Source organism: Eublepharis macularius, chromosome 1, assembly GCF_028583425.1.
Source record: "Eublepharis macularius isolate TG4126 chromosome 1, MPM_Emac_v1.0, whole genome shotgun sequence".
In the NCBI taxonomy this organism is placed as follows: Eukaryota; Metazoa; Chordata; class Lepidosauria; order Squamata; family Eublepharidae; genus Eublepharis; species Eublepharis macularius.
The window spans coordinates 41,640,281-41,659,509 of NC_072790.1; the positions used below are offsets into that span (position 1 = coordinate 41,640,281).

General features: G+C 42.6%; 1 protein-coding gene across 1 annotated transcript in view; it reads left to right on the forward strand.

Annotated features, from left to right (window-relative positions):
* Positions 1–5,431: 5,431 nt before the first annotated feature.
* The window catches only part of LDAH (lipid droplet associated hydrolase), a 114,869-nt gene continuing 101,071 nt past the window's right edge, over positions 5,432–19,229 (forward strand). The window contains exons 1-2 of the mRNA XM_054992747.1: positions 5,432–5,510; positions 10,240–10,395. Of these exons, the coding sequence (XP_054848722.1) occupies positions 5,456–5,510; positions 10,240–10,395 (211 nt within the window). The 5' untranslated portion in view covers positions 5,432–5,455. The remainder of the gene's footprint in view (positions 5,511–10,239; positions 10,396–19,229) is intronic.

Below are 19,229 nucleotides of genomic sequence, written 5' to 3' on the forward strand. Positions count from 1 at the left end.
GTGTCACCCAGAAGTGACATCATATCCTCTTGAAACTCCACCCTTCCCGGCCATCACTCCAAAATTTTCCCAGCATTTGCACAGGGTTCGGAATCCTACACAGCTCACATTCAGGGGATGGAAATGGTAGCTTTTGAAAAATAATTTCTTTGAAGCACTCCCTCTCATTACCATTTCTGCTGAGAAGTGAAATATGTGATTTAGGAGCACTTGGAGAAACGCAGTCCCAGGCTGCCCATTAAATTACTAGCCATTTTCAGTCACCATGTGTATGGGGAGGAACTCCCAGTGTGCGGTCCTCCCAGTAGCCATTTTGTCTAAAAGGAAGAACATGTGCATTTTCACCCTGAGTACACATGTAACCTGAGTTCTGATATGCATGTACCAAGGCTAAACATAAACACAACACTGCCTGTGACAAAATGTTGATGTATATATCAGAATGTTCTCTCCATACATTTGGTGTAATGTAGTGTTCTCCCCACACATGTGCTGTAATATAATGAATGAAAATAGCTAGTGTCTTTTCAGTTTTAAATAGTGATTGTTGTTGGGAATATTGAATTATTGCTTTCAAGATCCTTGTTATTCATTAACACAAGCAGATTGGGTTTATGTAATTATGAAAGACATTACTCACTCGGTAATAAGTTACTTAAGAAGCAAAAGTGCATATTATGTGGTTGTGAAACACCATGATATGCATATTTCAGTTTCAGTGCTGAAAGACTAACAGATAGCAAATCCACAGATGTTGGTTTCTGTTACAGGGATAAATCACTGTACTTTTAAAATCTCCAGTGCTGAAATTAACATTATAGCAGCTTTTCTGAATTTGCAGTTTAATGCTAATGTGATGTTGTGCATTATAAGTGTAATAACTCTTGTTATTATGTATCACAAATGGGGGGCCCCACAATTCTCACAGGGTGATTTCAGTGAGGTACGCCCAGAGCCCTGCCCCAGCACCATTGCTATTAGTGGCAGTAGACCCCAGGTTCCCCCCACTCTAGGCTTGATACCACATCAGCTTGGGTGACTCCATCCTCTTTATTTGATGCCTCTCTCCCCACCTTCACTGCTTCCAGTGAGTCTTGCACAACTCCCTGCTTCCACCGCCCCGTGTGCACTTTTTCTAAATTTTCCATTTTTTTGCAACCCTGGGAGGCAGGGCTTTTTTCTGGGAAAAGAGGTTGTGGAACTCAGTACCGCACAATGACATCACTTTGGGTCAGTTGGAACAAGGGTTTTTTTTTTAAAGCTTAAATTGCCCTCGGCAAAGATGGTCACATGGCTGGTGGCCCTGCCCCCCATCTCCAGACAGAGGGCAATCTAAGCTCCCCTCTGTCTGGAGATCAGGGGACGGGGCCACCAGCCATGTGACCATTTTCAAGAGGTGCTGGAACTCTGTTCCACCACGTTCCAGCTGAAAAAAAAAGCCCTGCTGGGCGGGTTCCCCAAGGTTGAAGAATTGTGTTGTTTGTAGTTAAGTGATCTCAATCTATGGATTTAAGCATCTGCATGTCAGGACACTTCAGAATTAATAGCACAATCCTAAACGGAGTTACTCCAGTCTAAGCCTATTGGTTTCAATGAGCTTAGACTGGAGTAACTCTTCTTAGGATTGCGCTGTAAATAATATGTTGGTTTGAAATAAAATTGATGTAAAGCAGAAATACGTTTTATTATTTTCCAGTGGCTATAACAACAGGCAGGAGGGAAGGCAACATGGTATAACTCTATCTTGTCAGATCTCGGAGCTAAGCAGGGTCTGTACTTGGATGGGCAACCACCAAGGAAGACTCTCAGAAGAAGGCAATGGCAAACCACCTCTGTTTTTCACTTGCCTTGAAAGTCTGTTGCTGAGGTTGCTATAAGTCGATTGTGACATGATGGCACATATGCACGCATAACAACAGGTAGCACTCAGATAACAACAGGTTGTCTGCAGGGGCAGCTGCGCGGAGGAAGCCGTTGAACAAAGTTTCCCTCCCAGTGATCAGCTAATGAAGTTCAGTTGACTGATCTTGAGTATGTCCATGAAGACAAAAAGGGATTCCTCTTTCACCTTCTCCGGAAATAAATTTTGTGATGTTTACTGTGATGTTTTTAAGTGGGGATGAGGTACGGTGACCAGATTTTGTAAGAGAAAAAAAAGAGGACACTGTTCACCAGCAAGGTTTTTTTTTCTTGTTGCGTGCCCAGACAAGTAAGAATTTCTTGCTGGGAAATAAAACATGGCTGCAGAAATCATTGAGCCATTGTGGATGGGCTTAAGTTCTACACACACACAAACACATAAACATATGGAAAACTATTTATTATAAATGTATATACATAACTGTTTATTGTTAGTAAAATGGCAAGTTTGCTCTGAAATGATAAAGAAATGTCACAGTAAGCAAATAACAAACATACACAGACAAATTCTAATCTACCTATCGCTGAACGTTCCTATGCTTATCACACCAGCACCTGCATATTTGTTCGAAGATTTTATCTCCCTAAGTAGAGTTGGTTGCTCAACTAGGTATTTGTAAAACTGAAAGCATGAATAACCAGGTAGGTTATATTGCAGTAACAGAACACCTTTTATAGCTTCAATGATACATCTGTTCTTTTCATCTGTTCACTGTGGGCAGTCATTAAAGAAAATATTCACCCAACATTTCCATTATGGTTGTTGGGGGTTTTCCGGGCTGTATTGCCGTGGTCTTGGCATTGTAGTTCCTGACGTTTCGCCAGCAGCTGTGGCTGGCATCTTCAGAGGTGTAGCACCAAAAGACAGAGATCTCTCAGTGTCACAGTGTGGAAAAGATGTAGGTCATTTGTATCTACTCAGGAGGGGTGGGGTTGAGCTGAGTCATTCTGTAAGAGTTTCCCAGGGTGTGGAATGCTAATGGCGGGAGGCTTCACTGTATCCTGAGGAGGTTCTTTTGCATATGGATTGGTGCTTGATGTGCTAATCTTCTCTGCAGGGCTATTGTCGGGTGTGGAGTGTTTTGTTGGCCTGGTGTTGGCCTGAGTAGATACAAATGACCTACATCTTTTCCACACTGTGACACTGAGAGATCTCTGTCTTTTGGTGCTACACCTCTGAAGATGCCAGCCACAGCTGCTGGCGAAACGTCAGGAACTACAATGCCAAGACCACGGCAATACAGCCCGGAAAACCCCCAACAACCATCGTTCTCCGGCCGTGAAAGCCTTCGACAATACATTTCCATTATATTCTGGAATGCAAAAGAAACATTTTGCTATTTTATGCAACTCAGAAGTTCCAAAGGGCTTCTCCCAGGTACATGAGGCTGCTCACAACCGGCACCTTAAGTCACCGAATGCAATGCAAAATCTATGCAGTTTCACTTACTCTCCAAGGGAGAGAGCCCAGAGCCCAACAGAGCGACTGAATCCAGTCTTGGAATAAACAAGATACTTTATTTGGATTTGAGTTTCAAGATGTTTGTATCTTAATGGAGTTACCAACCCTGGGTTGGAAAATTCCTGAATATTTGGGTATGCAGCCTGCGTGTGAAGCCTTTGGGAACGGAGGGACCTCAGCATGGTATAATGTCATAGTCTACCCTACACAGCAGCCATTTTCTCCAGGGGAATTGATGTCTGTTATCTGGAGATCAGTTGTAATTCTGGGAGATCTGCAGGCCCCACCTGGAGGTTGGCAACCCAAAATCGTAAAGTACTGAACACACATGCTAATAATAGCATGTTTATATTCCACCTGTTGAGGCTGAGAAGAACGGCTTACCCCAGGCCACCTGCAGAGCTCATGACAGTAGTGAGATTTGAATCAGCTGACTACTAATTCATGGCCCAACCACTTAAGCACGCTACAGCAACTCTTGATATTTTGAACAGAAAGCAAGGCACTTCTGCTCTCAGTCACACACACACACACACACACCTAGTATGGAACCCTAACATTGTATCAAACTTGGTTGCCAAGCAACCTTGCCTGAAGTAGTTTTCTGCTAGGCCTCTAAAATCATGTTAACCAATTCCAGTCACGACCAATCTGCTGGTATTGAATGGCTAACAAGTGACAGCAGAAATGTTCAGGCCCCGTGTGTAGTATACACTACATGATACCCTGTACTTCCAGGTGGTGGAGTGACTCACTGCCACTGTTATAGGATTGCTGATTCCAAATTGGGAAATTCCTGGAGATTTGGGGGGTGGAGCCTAGACAGCAAGTGGTTTAGGGAGGGGAGAGACCTCAGCAGGGTATAATGCCATAGAGTCCACCCTCCAAAGCAGCCATTTTCTCCTGGGAAACTGATGTATGTTGGCTGGAGATAGGGTTGCCAGCCTCCAGGTGGTAGCTGGAGATCTTGCAGAATTACAGCTGATCTCCAGGCAACAAAGACAAGTTCCCCTGGAGAAAATGGCTGCTCTGAAGGGTGAACTCTGTGGCATTATACCCCACTGAGGCCGTCTCCAAACCCCGCCATCTCAAGGCTCTGTCCCCCCAAATCTCCAGGAATTTCCCAACCTGAACCTGGCAACCCTAGCTGGAGATCAGTTGTAACTCCAGGAGATCTCCAGCTCCCAATAGGGAAGGGGCACATGGAGCAAAACAGTCCACAGACAAATCCAGATACACAGCAATGAAATAGGAAGTTCTATTCAAAATGCTTACTAGGAAGTGGTACTGGTCAACTGAAGCTTCTCTCCACTTGAAGCCTGTAGGGCAAAATAGGCTCAGCCTCCAAATGGGAAAAAGAGGACATTTTCATTAATTAAAAAAGGAGCCTAGATATAAAAAAAGAGGACATCTGGTCACCCTAAAAGAGGTTCTGTTCTGCCAGAGGTCACAGATAGCCAAGGAAACTGTGCCCTGGACTGACAGATTCGTAATGCGTACTCATGACAATGTAGACAAGTAATTCTCACCGTGGTGACTGGCAGCAAGGTGAACTACGTAGAAGCAATTTTTTAAAAGGAGGGGAGGGGGCAAGGCTGTAAGCCGTTTTGGGTCTCTCACCGGGGAGAAAAGCAAGATATAAACATCTAAGTAGTCACATAAATATTGCACATTCGCTCCGATGCTGGGCTAGGGCTCAGCTTAACAGCTGTCTGTGGGTTCAAGGCAGCTTTCCTTCATTCTCTGGACTTGCTCTCCATATGCCTTTCCCCCTTTTCCTGAGAATGCGCTCGTAACAGCTGCAGAATTTCAACCAGAAGAGCTCTTCCAGGAATTCCGCTTCAGACAGAAACAAAAGTGCAAGGCATTCCCAATCCCCAGGGACGGGCGGGCGGTCTTGCCGCCGCCTCCTAAACGGGGCGGGCTCCGTCTCCCAAGGCAGAGGCTGGCCTTCTATCGGGCCGCCCAGCACGCGACGACTTCCCATCCTGGCGGAAGTACCGCTGGTTCAGCTTCCATCTTTCCTCTCTCGTCTCGCCGGCCGCTGCTTCCGCCCGACCTGGGAGAGCTGCCATGCCCGCCGTGCCGGCTTCAGACATGCTGGGCGGCGAGCGAGTGACTGGGGCAGGTACGTGCTAGGAAGGGGCCCTTCGGGGCTGGGTTGCAGCCGCCTCTGGTTCGCCTTTGGGGCTTTTTAAGACATTCCCGCTTCCTCAGCCGTTGCTCTTTTTCATGCCGCCGGGGAGGAAAAGAGCATCCTAACTAGGCTTGCTAGGAAGACTCGAAAGGGAAACTTCTGGACTGTGTCGCAACAGGGCGAAGAACAGTCAGTAATCTGAACTGGACGGGTAGCTCAGCTGGGCGCTCCCTCCCTCCTCCTCTCTCTATGCCTTTAACGGATGCATCTCAGCCAGGGAAGCTTTCCCGTCTTCTGAGGAGAAGGGCTGAGAGGCTGTTTGTGGAATAAAATGGGAGAGGCGTGTAGGAAAAAAGGTGCCAACCTTTGGGTTGCTATGGAGCATCCCTCCCAAGACAGTACCTTGTATAACTCTTCCGAGAGCTCACCATTACCCAGTATTATGTAAAGCGTTTGCCACTTTAGAGTGCTAGGACAAGCTCTGTGGCAGACAAATATTACTTATAGGTATGAAATTACTGTATTTTTGTGACCCAACCCTGAGCCATTTTCTAAAAAAAATAAGAAGAAATGCACACTCACCTTCCAGGGGGCAAAGCAACCTTTGTTTGGGGCTGGAACATGGGGCAGGGGGTGGCTTCTCTTAGGAATGCTTGTTTATTTAAAACATATGATGATTCCATCACCAACCTTTGGGGAAAACATGATCTTGCTCTATTGAAACAAAACCAGAAATGTAGGTGGTTCTAAGGGTATTTGGGGAGGAGGCTGGAAATCAGTGCACACCTCCCTGAGCGTAAAGAACATAATGTTAAAAAAATACAAAAATCTCAGTGTGTAAAAATTAAAGTTTGTACTCTCAAAGTGGGCCGAACTTTAACAGTGCCATCTTAAGAAGAATAGCATCCTTCTAAGTCCATTTTTCCTAATCTTAGAAGAGTGTAGCTCTGCTTTAAAAATTAAAAGACATAAATAGCAACAATATGATTAAAACCCAAATTCTTCAGCCAGCAAGGTGGCCCTCAGCTTCTACTCTTTCCACCAACTCCTCATAAGAGTGCCAAGTATAGAGGAAATTAGTTTTGAATGTCCTAAAGGGAGATTTCTCCTGTCAGCCATGTGTATGTATTTATATACACATATCTGTCTGTCTGTCTGTCTCTGTGTGTATATATATATAAATCCAGTCACAAAATGGCAGCATGACTAGAAGAGGCTCCTGTATGAAGGGTGCATGGGAAGGAATTCCTAATCTGTGGCACTGCCACAGAGAAGGCCTTCTCTGCTACCCACCCACGGTATTTCAGGCCACTGAAAAACGATCTTGATTCCTGGGCAGGTCTGCCTTTCCAGACCTGAATTTTCAACACACGTTCTCTTTCTCTTTTTAGTCACAAGCCCTTTTATATTTGTGGGAGATGCAGTGGGAGTACACAGGCAGTTTTCTCCTCAACTGCTCAGTAGAAAGTAAAGCTACTTCTACTTCCTAGAGTTCTGGCCAATGACTGCAAAGGTCCTGAGACAACTGACTGGCTTTGGTTTAATTTATACACACTGAGATTTTTGTATTAAATGTTTAACATCATGTTCCCTGTTTTTAGACTCTAGCTGTTGTGCACTGATTTCTCCCCTTCCCTACGCATATTCTTAGAACCTCTCCATTTCTGGTTTTGTTTCAATAAGATACGCTTATGTTTCCTCATTTCACAAGCTGCTGTAGTACCCCACACTACTTACATTCTTACAAAGCGTATAGACTCCATTCTCCTTTCTTTCCACCAACTCCTCATAAGAGTGCCAAGTATGGAGGAAATTAGTTTTGAATGTCCTAAAGGGAGATTTCTTCTGTCAGCCGTGTCCCATATGTAGGTAAATCCCACCTCCCTTTTAACTTCAGTCAAAGGCTGACTACTTAGGATGCTTATTTATGCCAAAGGGACAGAGAACTCTTTTCATCCTGGCACTTTCTGTTGCCAGCTCTCCTTGCTGTCACGTTTATTGTGGATTAAATCAGTTGCATGATAGGCAGAAAGGTATCAAATGATGTCTTTACCGGTGTAGAGGAGAACAGCAGAAAGACTGCTAAATTGCCATGTCACAAGGAGCCATGTCACCAAAAAAAAAAGTTGGCAGTCCTCTGATGTGGCTGATAACAGAGTAAACTCAGCACAGCTTCTATAAAGCATAGAAATCTCCCGGACGTACTATAAATATTGCCACTGACCCCTCAAACAACTGCTGTGCCAGAAAGCAGGAACTGAGTGTGGGAATGCTGGTGACTGCATCATTAAATACCAGGTATCTAATGTGACCTGGGTATTCCTTCTGTGTGTAGGATTAGAGGTTCAGATTTAGTCATTTATTTAAAATATTTAATACCCGTCATTTCTCCCGATCAAGGCATGTTCTTTCAAGGCATATTCTTCCACCATCGATTTTAGATTAATCTCCCTGATATCCACCTGCAACTGATTCGATGGTAGGAAAACTGAAAAACTTCACGTGGAAATTTTGGTGGGACAAGTTCAATGATGAAGAGCTGCCTCTCCAGGCACCATTACGGGTATTAGGATGTATCTGACCTGAGTCTGCGTTGCAGCTTGGTTTTTATGGGATTTTTTTGGGTCTAAATGTCTTTTCATCTTTTCTTGTGTATTTGTAGAACACACACATAAAAGATTGAATCCCATCAAAATGATCTGGGGGAGTGAGGGAGGGCAGTTTTCACTAATTTCCACCTCCCACACTGCTCCTGGGGGTTGGGACAGAGTGGAAAGTCATTCTTTCGTTCGTGGAATTCCGAGATGGGATCCAACCCAATGAGAAGATAGAGAAACAAACATGCCATTTGTAATAGCAAGCTGACGTTCCCCAGCAGGTGCAACAATGTATTTTGTTCCTTAAAAAAAAATGTCTCAGCATCAGGAGAAACACCATAGGGAACATTTAAAACAAAAGCAATGTGTTGCCTTTTATTAGGACCAACCAAAATAATACAAAGTGTGCAACCTTTTGAACTCTCTGTAACTCTTTATTGAGCTTGATGTTTTGCTTTTTTGAAAGGGGGATGGGGTGAGAAAAAAATGTTTGAGACATGGATCCTAAGGCCTCTCTCTTGCATCCTGTGTAGAACGTCAGACAGATTTGAAAAGATAAAATAATAATAATAACAGCATTCGATTTATATACCACCCTTCAGGACAACTTAACGCCACTCAAAGTGGTTTACAAAGTATGTCATTATTATCCCCACAACAACAAAACACCCTGTGAGGTGGGTGGGGCTGAGAGAGCTCCGAGAAGCTGTGACTGACCCAAGGTCACCCAGCTGGCTTCAAGTGGAGGAGTGGGGAATCAAACCCGGCTCTCCAGATTAGAGTCCCGTGCTCTTAACCACTACACCAAACTGGTGCTGGGTAAATTGGATATTGGGTTGGATCTTTGGCCTTCTGGGATGAAGAAGGGAGAATGGCAGCCTTTGAGTGACAAAACATTTTAAAAGCCTGATCATTAATCAGATGATCTGACACCAAACAGAATATTAAACAATACATGAGAGTGTCCCCATGCCAGGTCCTCTCATGCTATTTGTAGCTTTGTTTATGCTTTTGTTACAATGTCACGTTTGAGTTTTCCTTTCACTATCTACTAATGTGGGAACTTTGTCACTACCTACATGCTCAGTTGGTACAATATAGTGATTGTCCATTTAGGTCTATTCATTTTCTTATTCTGGCATTGAAAGGGTATGGATTATATTAGAAAGTCAGTTTTCCTGATAAGGAAATTGGTTTCGTCTGTCTGTCTAGCTACATACCTACCTGTGTATATATGTGTATCTGTTTATTGTGTGCATGTGTGTGTGTGTATATATATAAATATATATATATATGTATATATAAATATATATGCATATATATTTATTTATATACATATATGTATATAAATAATGTATATTTATATTATGTATAATAAATATATGTATATTTATTTATATACATACACACACACACACACACACACATATATTGCAGTTTAAAAGTTCGTAGTTCAACTATTACATCTGAATATACATTTTTTTCTCTTGACAAGTGTAAAATTAAAATCTGTGTCTTATGACTGCTCTTACTCTGATCAGTATGCTTGGGCAGCACATTCAACAAGGTGGCACGTTTTGTAATGTGGGAGTGAAAGGTTTACAGTGGTGCCAGTTAGTGTGCAGAGAAAATGTGCACTGATTTCTCCCTTGGCACTGTAGAATGGGCAGTATGTGAAGCTATAAGCTTAGCACATTTCATTACACCCAATTTGGCAGTGTCAGTTCTCTAGTTTTCTTAGTGAACTTGTTGGCAAGTGTTGTTCTTGCCAAGTTATAGTTTTTAGGTAATTATTGCAGTGTTTGATAACCCAAGTGGCTTTTTGTTAGTGCTATCAGTAAGAACGTGATGAAACTGATCCCGCTGCATGAACTGGGAATATAAAATGCCGTAACACTGAAACTAAGCAAGTGTGGACTGATCCGTGCCTGCATTAGGCTCCAGGCAAGCCAGTTGCTTTCCAATAAAGTGTGGGATATTCAAGCGAAATAATCCATTGATAATTAAATTGTCTTCCTTAGTCAAACAAGAGAGATTTCAATGGTTACACAGAAGCATGTGTTGTAGAGGTTAATTATACATACCTAATTAGTTATGTTTATAAACTTTCTCACTTTCTTTAGATGCAGGTAATAAGCCCATATTGGAAGAGCAGATCCCAGTACATGAAGATTTCACCAGCATTTGCGGAGCAGCTACTCAGGTCTTAAAATGTGGCCCCTGGAAAAATCTCTGGGAGAAGGATCATGTTCCAAAACTATTACTTTTGGTCATCCCAGGTGAGTCCACTCCCTTCCATTAAAGAGTTATTCTCTCCCTCGGGCATATTCTAAGAAAAAGGGAACTATTCCAAGAAATACGTAACTGAAGAGGACAGGACGATAGAAGATCTAGAAGAAGACAGAGATTTATTTCATGCATTGTCACCTTTCTCACTGAGACTCAAAGCAGATTATGCAATTAGGAACAATACTGTCAGGACAATATAATTTATACAACGCAATAAAATGATTGCATTGTAATTTGTACAATGCAATAAAATGAGATTACAAAATTAGAGAGTTGCGCAATGAAAGCAGTATGCTCTGTACAATAAAAGTGTGTAATAATACAGCCGACAGTAGAACAAAACTGGATCACAAAGTTAGAGAACAGTGCAACAGTGTCATATATACAACAAACGAGGATGAGGACAAATGTGGATCTAAAATGGTTTGTACAAGAAAAAGAATGGAATTATCTTTAAAAACTGTGTGCTGTTTTGTTTCATGTTTGTTTTGGCTCCTGCTGGGGTCTGCAGCAAGACAGAGGGAATCAATGAAAATCAGTCCCCCATGTCTACCAGGATTTGATCACACCCTGCATTCATGATCTTGTTCCATCATTGTGCTGCAAGGCTTATTATCCTATTGGTATATTGCAACACTTGTGGTTAGCAGTTATTTACAATACCCTGTTTGTTTTTTACAACTGCAGCTGGTAAGTTCAGTGGACTGCCTGTGGGCTGGGTGCATATAGCCACTTGCAAAAGTGTATAACTGATTTATCTCATTTATTATTCCACGCAAGGAGCTGTAATTAAGATATGATGGCATAGCACTGAGCCATCTGGTTGTATTTATGTTGATAGGTATGGCAAGATTTAATCGCTGCTGGTAGAAAGTGCTTTAAGTGCAAAGCCTCAGGTGCCATAACTTTTTGAATATTTTCATCCCAACCCTCTTTTTTCTAAAAGAGTCTCAGTGAAATAAAGTAAAAAGATCATGTCCTCAAAACCCCAATGTGGCCAGCCCTTGGCTGGCAACCCCCAGGAGCATTTGTGGGGGAGGGACAGAGACTGCTCAGATGTGACTTCCAGTTTCAGAACAGGAGGTGACCTCATAGCTCTCTCCACATTTCCTATTCTCTATGTTTTTTACCATAGAGATTTGAAAATTCTGAGAGTGTGGTGACATTACTTCCTGTCCAGAAGCGGTAAGTGAGGTCCCAGCATCAATTGATGCCATTCCCCATGTCTGCCCCACTGCTGTATTGAATGAGGACAGCGAGATGTGGAGCGTTGGCAGGAGGTTGCCTGCCAGAACTGGATAAATGGCAGCTCTGTGCTCTTGGCCATACCTAAATCAGAGCATGGGTTTTCTTCAAGAACAAATTCTCCAGTTAGATTTCCATATTTTGAGGTGAGGATTCATAATTACTGGCAACGTGCTTGTTTTCTCATTTTAGATTTAGCTTATGTCATATAAAGGAAGGACATCAATATACTTTCCTAACATAAAATGAAAAAACATTTTAAACACTTGTGGGAGATGGTTATATACATTAATATATACAATTATATACATTAATGCATACAATTATTCTCAATTATTACTGTAAAGATGCAAATAAAATAAATACTGGAAAGGGGCCATGTTGCTTATGATGGACCTCATTGGTTTTTTCTTGAAGCTTGGTGGCGGGGGAGGATCTTAATGTGCAGTTCCACTAAAAACTTAATGTGAAGCCGATAAACATGCCACATCAAAATTTATAAACTGTGAGACTTAAAAGTCTATTAATTCATAACATGATCTGTATCGTGCAGACTGTGTTTCATTGTTCTTCATTTTATTTTTTCTGTAAAATATCAATGGACGTATTGCCAGCTCAGCAACCTCCAAACCTGTACAAATGTTAGTTAGAAAGTTCCACGACTATAATACTATTCTCTTTATAATGAATTTTCTCAGGCATTGTAGCAAAGACCCTCTTCCCCACAGGACAAATCCCAAAAATTACATAAAATGTTGATTAGTCAGCTTGGATCCAAAGTAATGCAAGCAGAATGCTGCTTGTGAAACAGAATTTCTGCCCTCTCCTCACTCTTGCTGCAACACTTTGAAATAATGCTCCCAGGGGTATTGGGAAGAGCACTGGACACAATGCAGTCGTCTGTAACAGGAGGGCGGAATTGGTGAAAGTCACTTCTCCCCTTCACTTTTGGGAGTGCATATCTGCTGGGGGAAAACCTTTGAATGCAATCCATAACTGATCGTCACAATATTCCTTAATGGGAACCACAACTTGGTGCCAGAAATGTGCCACAATACAGGCATTAAGTGATGGAGAGAGCAATCGTAGGTAGTCTATGCAGAATCCTCCTTAGGTCTAGGGCTTTTTTTCAGCTGGAACACGGTGGAACGGAGTTCCGGAACCTCTTGAAAATGGTCACATGGCTGGTGGCCCCGCCCCCTGATCTCCAGACAGAGGGGAGTTTAGTAAACTTCCCTCTGTCTGGAGATCAGGGGGCGGGGCCACCAGCCATGTGACCATTTTCTCCAAGGGCAACCCACTGAGTTCTACCACCTCTTTTCCCAGAAAAAAAGCCCTGCTCAGATCTATTCAGTGGAATTTACCACAGGAAAAGTCTTTTCTAAACAATACAAGGATATTCAATGGCCCCTATGAATAACATTGTGCTGGTTTGTTCCATTGGTTCTTGAAGTAGTTTTGAGGATTATTGTCCTGGTGTGATATCTATGTCAGCTTCAACATTCCATTCAATTTTTTATGTAATTAAATTTTGGAGCTTGTTTTTTTTTATCATAGGCAAGGATTTCTTAATTTAGAAGTTTTTCAAGGGAGCAAACAATAGTTAATTAATTATACAAAGAAATTATATCTGTTCTCCAAAATTTCCCATACATGTCCCAGTGACAGAATCCTGTAATTAGTCTGTAGTTCTTTAATGGATATGGAGCAGTTGTTTTTCAAAGTGTGGATTCTGCACCTGGTTGACAAATACTTAGCTTTTCCATTAAGCCTTTACAGTTTATTATTATTTATTTATAACTTTATATATTCTTTCCAGTAGATGAATAGTTTCCAAGGCATCTTACAAAAATAAAAGAATTAGCAGTAATACAATTAAAAAAACCTTAGCTAATTCATGAAAACCGTATAGTTTAAAATAGCAGCAGTATTAAATGTCAAATAAAACAATGCATCATTCAGGCAATTGAATTTTGGCATCGAAAGAGATTTCACTTTAAAATAAAAACTTTTCCAAATGTCTTTTGAAATAGAAACATCTTGTCCTGCTTCTCAGGTTTCTTCTTTCTGTGAATTGACACCATTAACTTCTGCTGAAAAGGCTACTTAGAGAATCTTACTTACATGGTCCAAAAATGCAGAGTTGGGTGCTAATTGGTCTAAATAGGCTTATCCCTAGAGTGGATGTTTCATTCTTTGATTTACGCAGGTGGGTGGTATTGTTGGAGCCTATACATTTGACAGTTATTTGTAAAGCAAATCCAGCAAAAACAGGGAAAATAACGTTTAACGGGTAAAGTTAAATCTGGGCCTAATTCATATTGGAAGAGCATGCCCTCAGTAGTTGATGCAGGTGTAGCTGAGCTTTTTGGATTAAGTGCAAGAAAAAATGCAACGTGTATCTGTGAATGTGCTGGTATTGGGACCAGCATACCTTAAGAACTGCCTTTTCCAATATAAACCCATCCGTCTGCTCTGGTCATCATTGGAGGCCTTGTTTTGGTTGCCCCCAACATCTGAGGCAAGCTAGGTGGCAACCCAAGAAGGGCTCTTTGGAACTCCTTCCCCAGGGAAATTCACCGGTCTCCCTCTATCATTGTCTTCCTACCTGCAGGAGAAGACTTTTTTGGTTCATTTGGCATACCCCCAGTAGACATTTATTGGGCCCCCTCCCTGGTTGTGTTTGCATGTCTATGCTTTTATTTTACTGTTATATATTTATATATAATGCTAGGAAAAGTGGGAGGCAGTAGGAAAAGAGGAAAATCTAAAATGTGATGGTGTGACTCAAAACAGGAAGCCACATCCTCCAGTTTGCAATATCTGTTAATAATAGAATGTTTTGGAAGTCATTAATTCATAGGGTCTCCAAAGTCACAGGCTACTTGGAGGCACAGAAAACATAAATATATATTTTTATATATATTTGAAATACTGTTTTAATATCTGTTGTTTGCTGCCTTTGGGAACCTATTTGGGTGGAAAGGAGGCATATATTTTAAATAATAAAAGTAATATCCTACTACATAAAAGGCTAAGCGTATTCAAGACAACTCACTTCCTACCCTGATGCGCCTCCAGAGGGCACTGTTGTGGAGGAAAGCCCAGATGAAGCAGCTAGACCTCCAGAGAGCATGCCACGGCAGGAAGCCCAGGCCAGGGTAAGGCATAGAGCAGGTGTCAATGCCTGCCCCCCGCCTTCACCCAGCAGGAATCAGGAATGGAGCAGGTGGCAGTGCCCACCCCGCACCTTCGCCCAGCTGAGATCAGGAGCAGAGAGAGGGCAATGCCCGCCCCACCTTCACTCAGCTGGGATCAGGAGTGGAGCAGGTGGCAATGTCTACCCCCTGCCTTCACTCAGCTGGAATGAGAAGCAAAGCAAATGGTAATGCCAGCCTGCTGTCTTCACCCAGCTAAGATCAGGTGCAAAACAAGTGGCAATGCCCACCCACCCTTTACACAACTAGGATCAGGCATGGAGCAGGGGGCAATACCCGCCCTCCGCCTTCCCCCAGCTGGGATAAGGAGTGGAGTAGGTGGCAATGCCCGCTCCCCCACCATCACCCAGCTGGGATCAGGAGCGGAGCAGGTGGCAATGCCTATCCACTATTCACCCAGCTCAGATCAGAAGCAAAGCAGGTGGAGTTGCCTGCTCCCCCCTTAACCCAGCCGTGATCAGCAGCAGAGGAGGTGGCCATGCCTGCCCCACCACCTTCATCTGGCCAGTATCAGAGACAGAGAAGGAGGGAATGCCTGCTTGCCTGCCCTCCCCTTTCTAGAGCCCATTGTATTTTTTCCCATAATGGGCTTTGTTGCTAGTAAATAAATAAGATGTTGCTGTGCCAACAACAAAAAATGTGGGGTGGAGGAACAAGGTTTGTACTTGGAGATACACTTGGACCAAGGAAGTTCTAGAAACACAGCCAGCATTTCAGGGATAGATTCAACTGGTGTCTGTGCAAGTTTGGGAGGTGATGATGGACATAAGTCATCTCTGTGGCCTTCTCCCACACCACTAGCCTCAGCACTGCAGCCACTACCTTGGTTCCATGGGCAGAGATCTGGCTCTGAGTTCCAAGCAAAATGGTCTGGTGTGCCAGTGTTGGCACCCATGCTAGTGGTTGTCTACCCCTACCCTAGATAATGTTCCACATTCCCTAATCTCACAAAAAAGAAAATTTTAATGTTTCTCTTATCGTGTGTTGTCTACTACATTTTTCTGTAGTAGTTCATGAAAAATGTGGAGAAATAAGAAGCAGGTGGCTTCTTAGGAAGGCTAGTAAAACTATTATTCCTTCCCTTCTCTAGTAAAACTCTTATTCCTTCCCTTCTCTCCATCAGATCTATTTTATTGTTGCCCCACGTTTTCTGTTTCACTGCCACCACTATGGGTTTAAACTTCAGTGTTGGACCGTGGAGTTGCACGATTTGGGAGAAGGGGGCGCAAAAAGCCACAGTTTCCTTTTGCTGGAAAAATTGCCGCAGAAGCTGTCTTAATGTTGGAGTCGGAAGTGTTTATTGTTCACAGTCCTTCCCATATGTGCTTTGTAGGCAGCATTTATTGCAAATGAAACAGAATGTAACACTGAAAAACGAGACGATTGGGCTTTCTGACTTTGGCTTGCAAACAGATGTGCCAGAAGATGGTGCTGTTTTGAAAGATAAAGCTCAAATATATATATATATATATATATATATATATATATATATATATATATATATATATATATATATATATATATATATTCATATTGTTTTGATGAGCTGCTGGTTACAATATTGTTTTCATTAATCCCCCTCCTCCATGATAGAGGTAGGCAAGCAAGCCATTTGCATTTGCGTGGACAAAAACAACACAAGCAAAGGCTGTTGTTGCTCGCATTGTAGAGCCTTTCTTAAATGAGTGTGCACTACTAAGGGACTAGCCTGGGGCAGAAATATTGGGTTTCATTTACTCTGTGTAGATAGGTGACCATTTAGGGAGGGTGGCAGTTGCAGTCCATCCTCCCATGTTTATATCTTAGGAACTGTAACCCAAAGAACCATTACACTCGAGAGCACCACAACCCAAACGTTCAACAAAAGCTCTCGTCTCAACACAGTTCAACACTTTTTCAATAGTTTACTACAATATAAAGTGCTCAGTGCTAGAAGTGCATTCCATAATACAAGAATTGCAAAGATTAATACATCATAATACAGAATTAGATGTATTAGAGGCTTATGAATGGAGTGTGACCGGACTGAACCAGTATCTTTAACAATAAGAGACGTCTATACCTCCGATTATTGAACAAACAACAGAATAATATTTGGAAACCTGTATGGACTGCATAGTTGCATGTATGGACTGACTTTGGTTATGAATTGACTATAGTTCATTGATTACAAATTCTGTACTGTGATGTATTAATCTTTGTAATTTTTGTATTATGGAATGCACTTTTAGCACTGAGCACTTTATATTGTAGTAAACTATTGAAATAGTGTTGAACTGTGTTGAGATGAGAGCTTTTGTTGAACATTTATATCTTAGGAACACCTTTGTCTCAGGTTATCGCGGACATATGAAAGCAATTTAAAACTCCTGAAGATGAGAGGTTTTTCTGCAGCTTAGTCTTGACTGTTTCTAAAAGCAGGTCTGTTCTGAATCTTGGGCCCCACCCCAAAATATTGTCTGTTTCCCTTTCAGAAATCTGGAACGGCTCTCCTGTGTGTAAATTGTTACATGGTCTATAACCAGAGTGTTCGAAATAGCGAAAGGCAGGGATTGGCTTTAGAAAGGTTGGAGATGTATGCCAGAATCATTGGGTGTTTCCTCAAACAGAGTTACTTGTGCTCAGTGGCTCACTATGTGAAACAGGCAAAGAATGACACATCCAAAACCTGTCTAGATGCCAACTTGTTGAAGGATTGTATTGAGTGATAAGTAGCATTCATTGGCAGCAAAGAATGACAAATGTAACCCTCTGGTTTAATATAACAGATCTTTCTTTTGGCAGGGCTTTGGTAGTACTACATGCTGTTTGGTAGTACTACAGCCCCTAAACCGGGTATTTCAGTTTGTTCTTATCATAAGAACCCAGTCAATTTGACACAAAAAGGCAGCCTTTAGCATACTAAGTCTTGGTGTATCTGAACGTGTGTGCAGCATCTGGATACAGAAGATTTCCGTGGGGATGGAAAGTGCCACTGAGTTGCAGGTAGCTTATGGAGACCCTGTCAGGTTTTCAAGAGACTTCAGAGGTGATTTGCCATTACCTGCCTCTGTGTAATGAACCTGGACTTCCTTGGTGGTCTTCAACCCTGCTTAGCTTCCAAGATCTAATAAGATCAGGCTAGCCTGGTCAATCCAGGTCAAGGCAAGGGTTTCCATAGGGTTTGAAAAGTCACATCTCTCCCATCCCTCCTGTTTGTTTGAGCGCCATAAGGATGCCCACAAGTGCACAAGAAACCCTGCATGCCTCCTGTATCTCTGTCCAAGCTTCCCTTTCTGTATACCAAGCTAGTTGTTTGAGCTGAGACTGTATTGAAAAGAGAATACACACGTGTTATGTGGAATATAGATCTAATTCAGTAAAGAATGGTAGAAGAGAACTAATGTTATGTTTTTAAAGTGGTTTGAATATGAGGACCCTGGAATTCAGTGAAACATAGTGCATGCATTTGTATAGAACCAAGCATGCTTGTAGGCATTAGAGATGAGCACAAAACGGGAAAAAACCGAATTCCGAGTTTCGTGGTTCATTGCGTTCCATGAAACACAAACATTCACTAAATTGTCCCGTTTCGCAAAATGATTCATTAGGTTCATGATTTGTCAGATCCTGGGGCTCTACAATGGCCCCCTTTATACCCAGAGATGCCAAACTCACAGGGAGACTTCAGCAGGCTCTCCTCCAGCCACCCTCCAAGTAGCTCTCTTCAAGCTCTCTTTGCTGACTTTTCTCTCCTGTCCTCCTGCTTTCTGCCGCTGCTGGAAGAAAATTCAAGTGGAACGGATCTACTTGGGTTTTCGAAGGAAAAGCCGAACAGAGCGGATCTGCTTAGGATCCGTTCTGGGGAGTTTGGGGGCAGGAATAAGTGGGAAGGCATGTCAGAGCAGCAGGAGGACCGGAGGTAGAGAGTCAGGGAAGGGTTCCTGAAGCTGGCAAGCAGCAAGCAGTGGCAGAAGGAGCTGCTGAGCCTGCTGCTGCCGCTGCTACTCCACCATCCCTTTCTTAAAAACTGAGAAACAGAGAGGGAAAGGTGTCTCCAACTACAGTTCCCAGGTAAACTTGCACAGACCCGCATTGCTCAGCTTTCAGGTTGGCAGGTTGCCTGTCAAGGTTATGTGGGCTAAGATTGGGGTTTTCACAGCAACAAAAGGTTTGCAGATGTTCTGGGCCTATGTTGCCTAGGGAATTAATGGATCGGCGCCAGCCTGTCTGGCATCACAGAGCATTCACAAATCAAATGGATTGGCCAAAAAAGCCATGGATTTTGTGAAAAATGCGGCCCCACGAAACTTATTTTCGCGATACACGAATCAGCCCGATTTGTCACAAAATTTGATTTGTATTTTCATTTGTGCCCATGT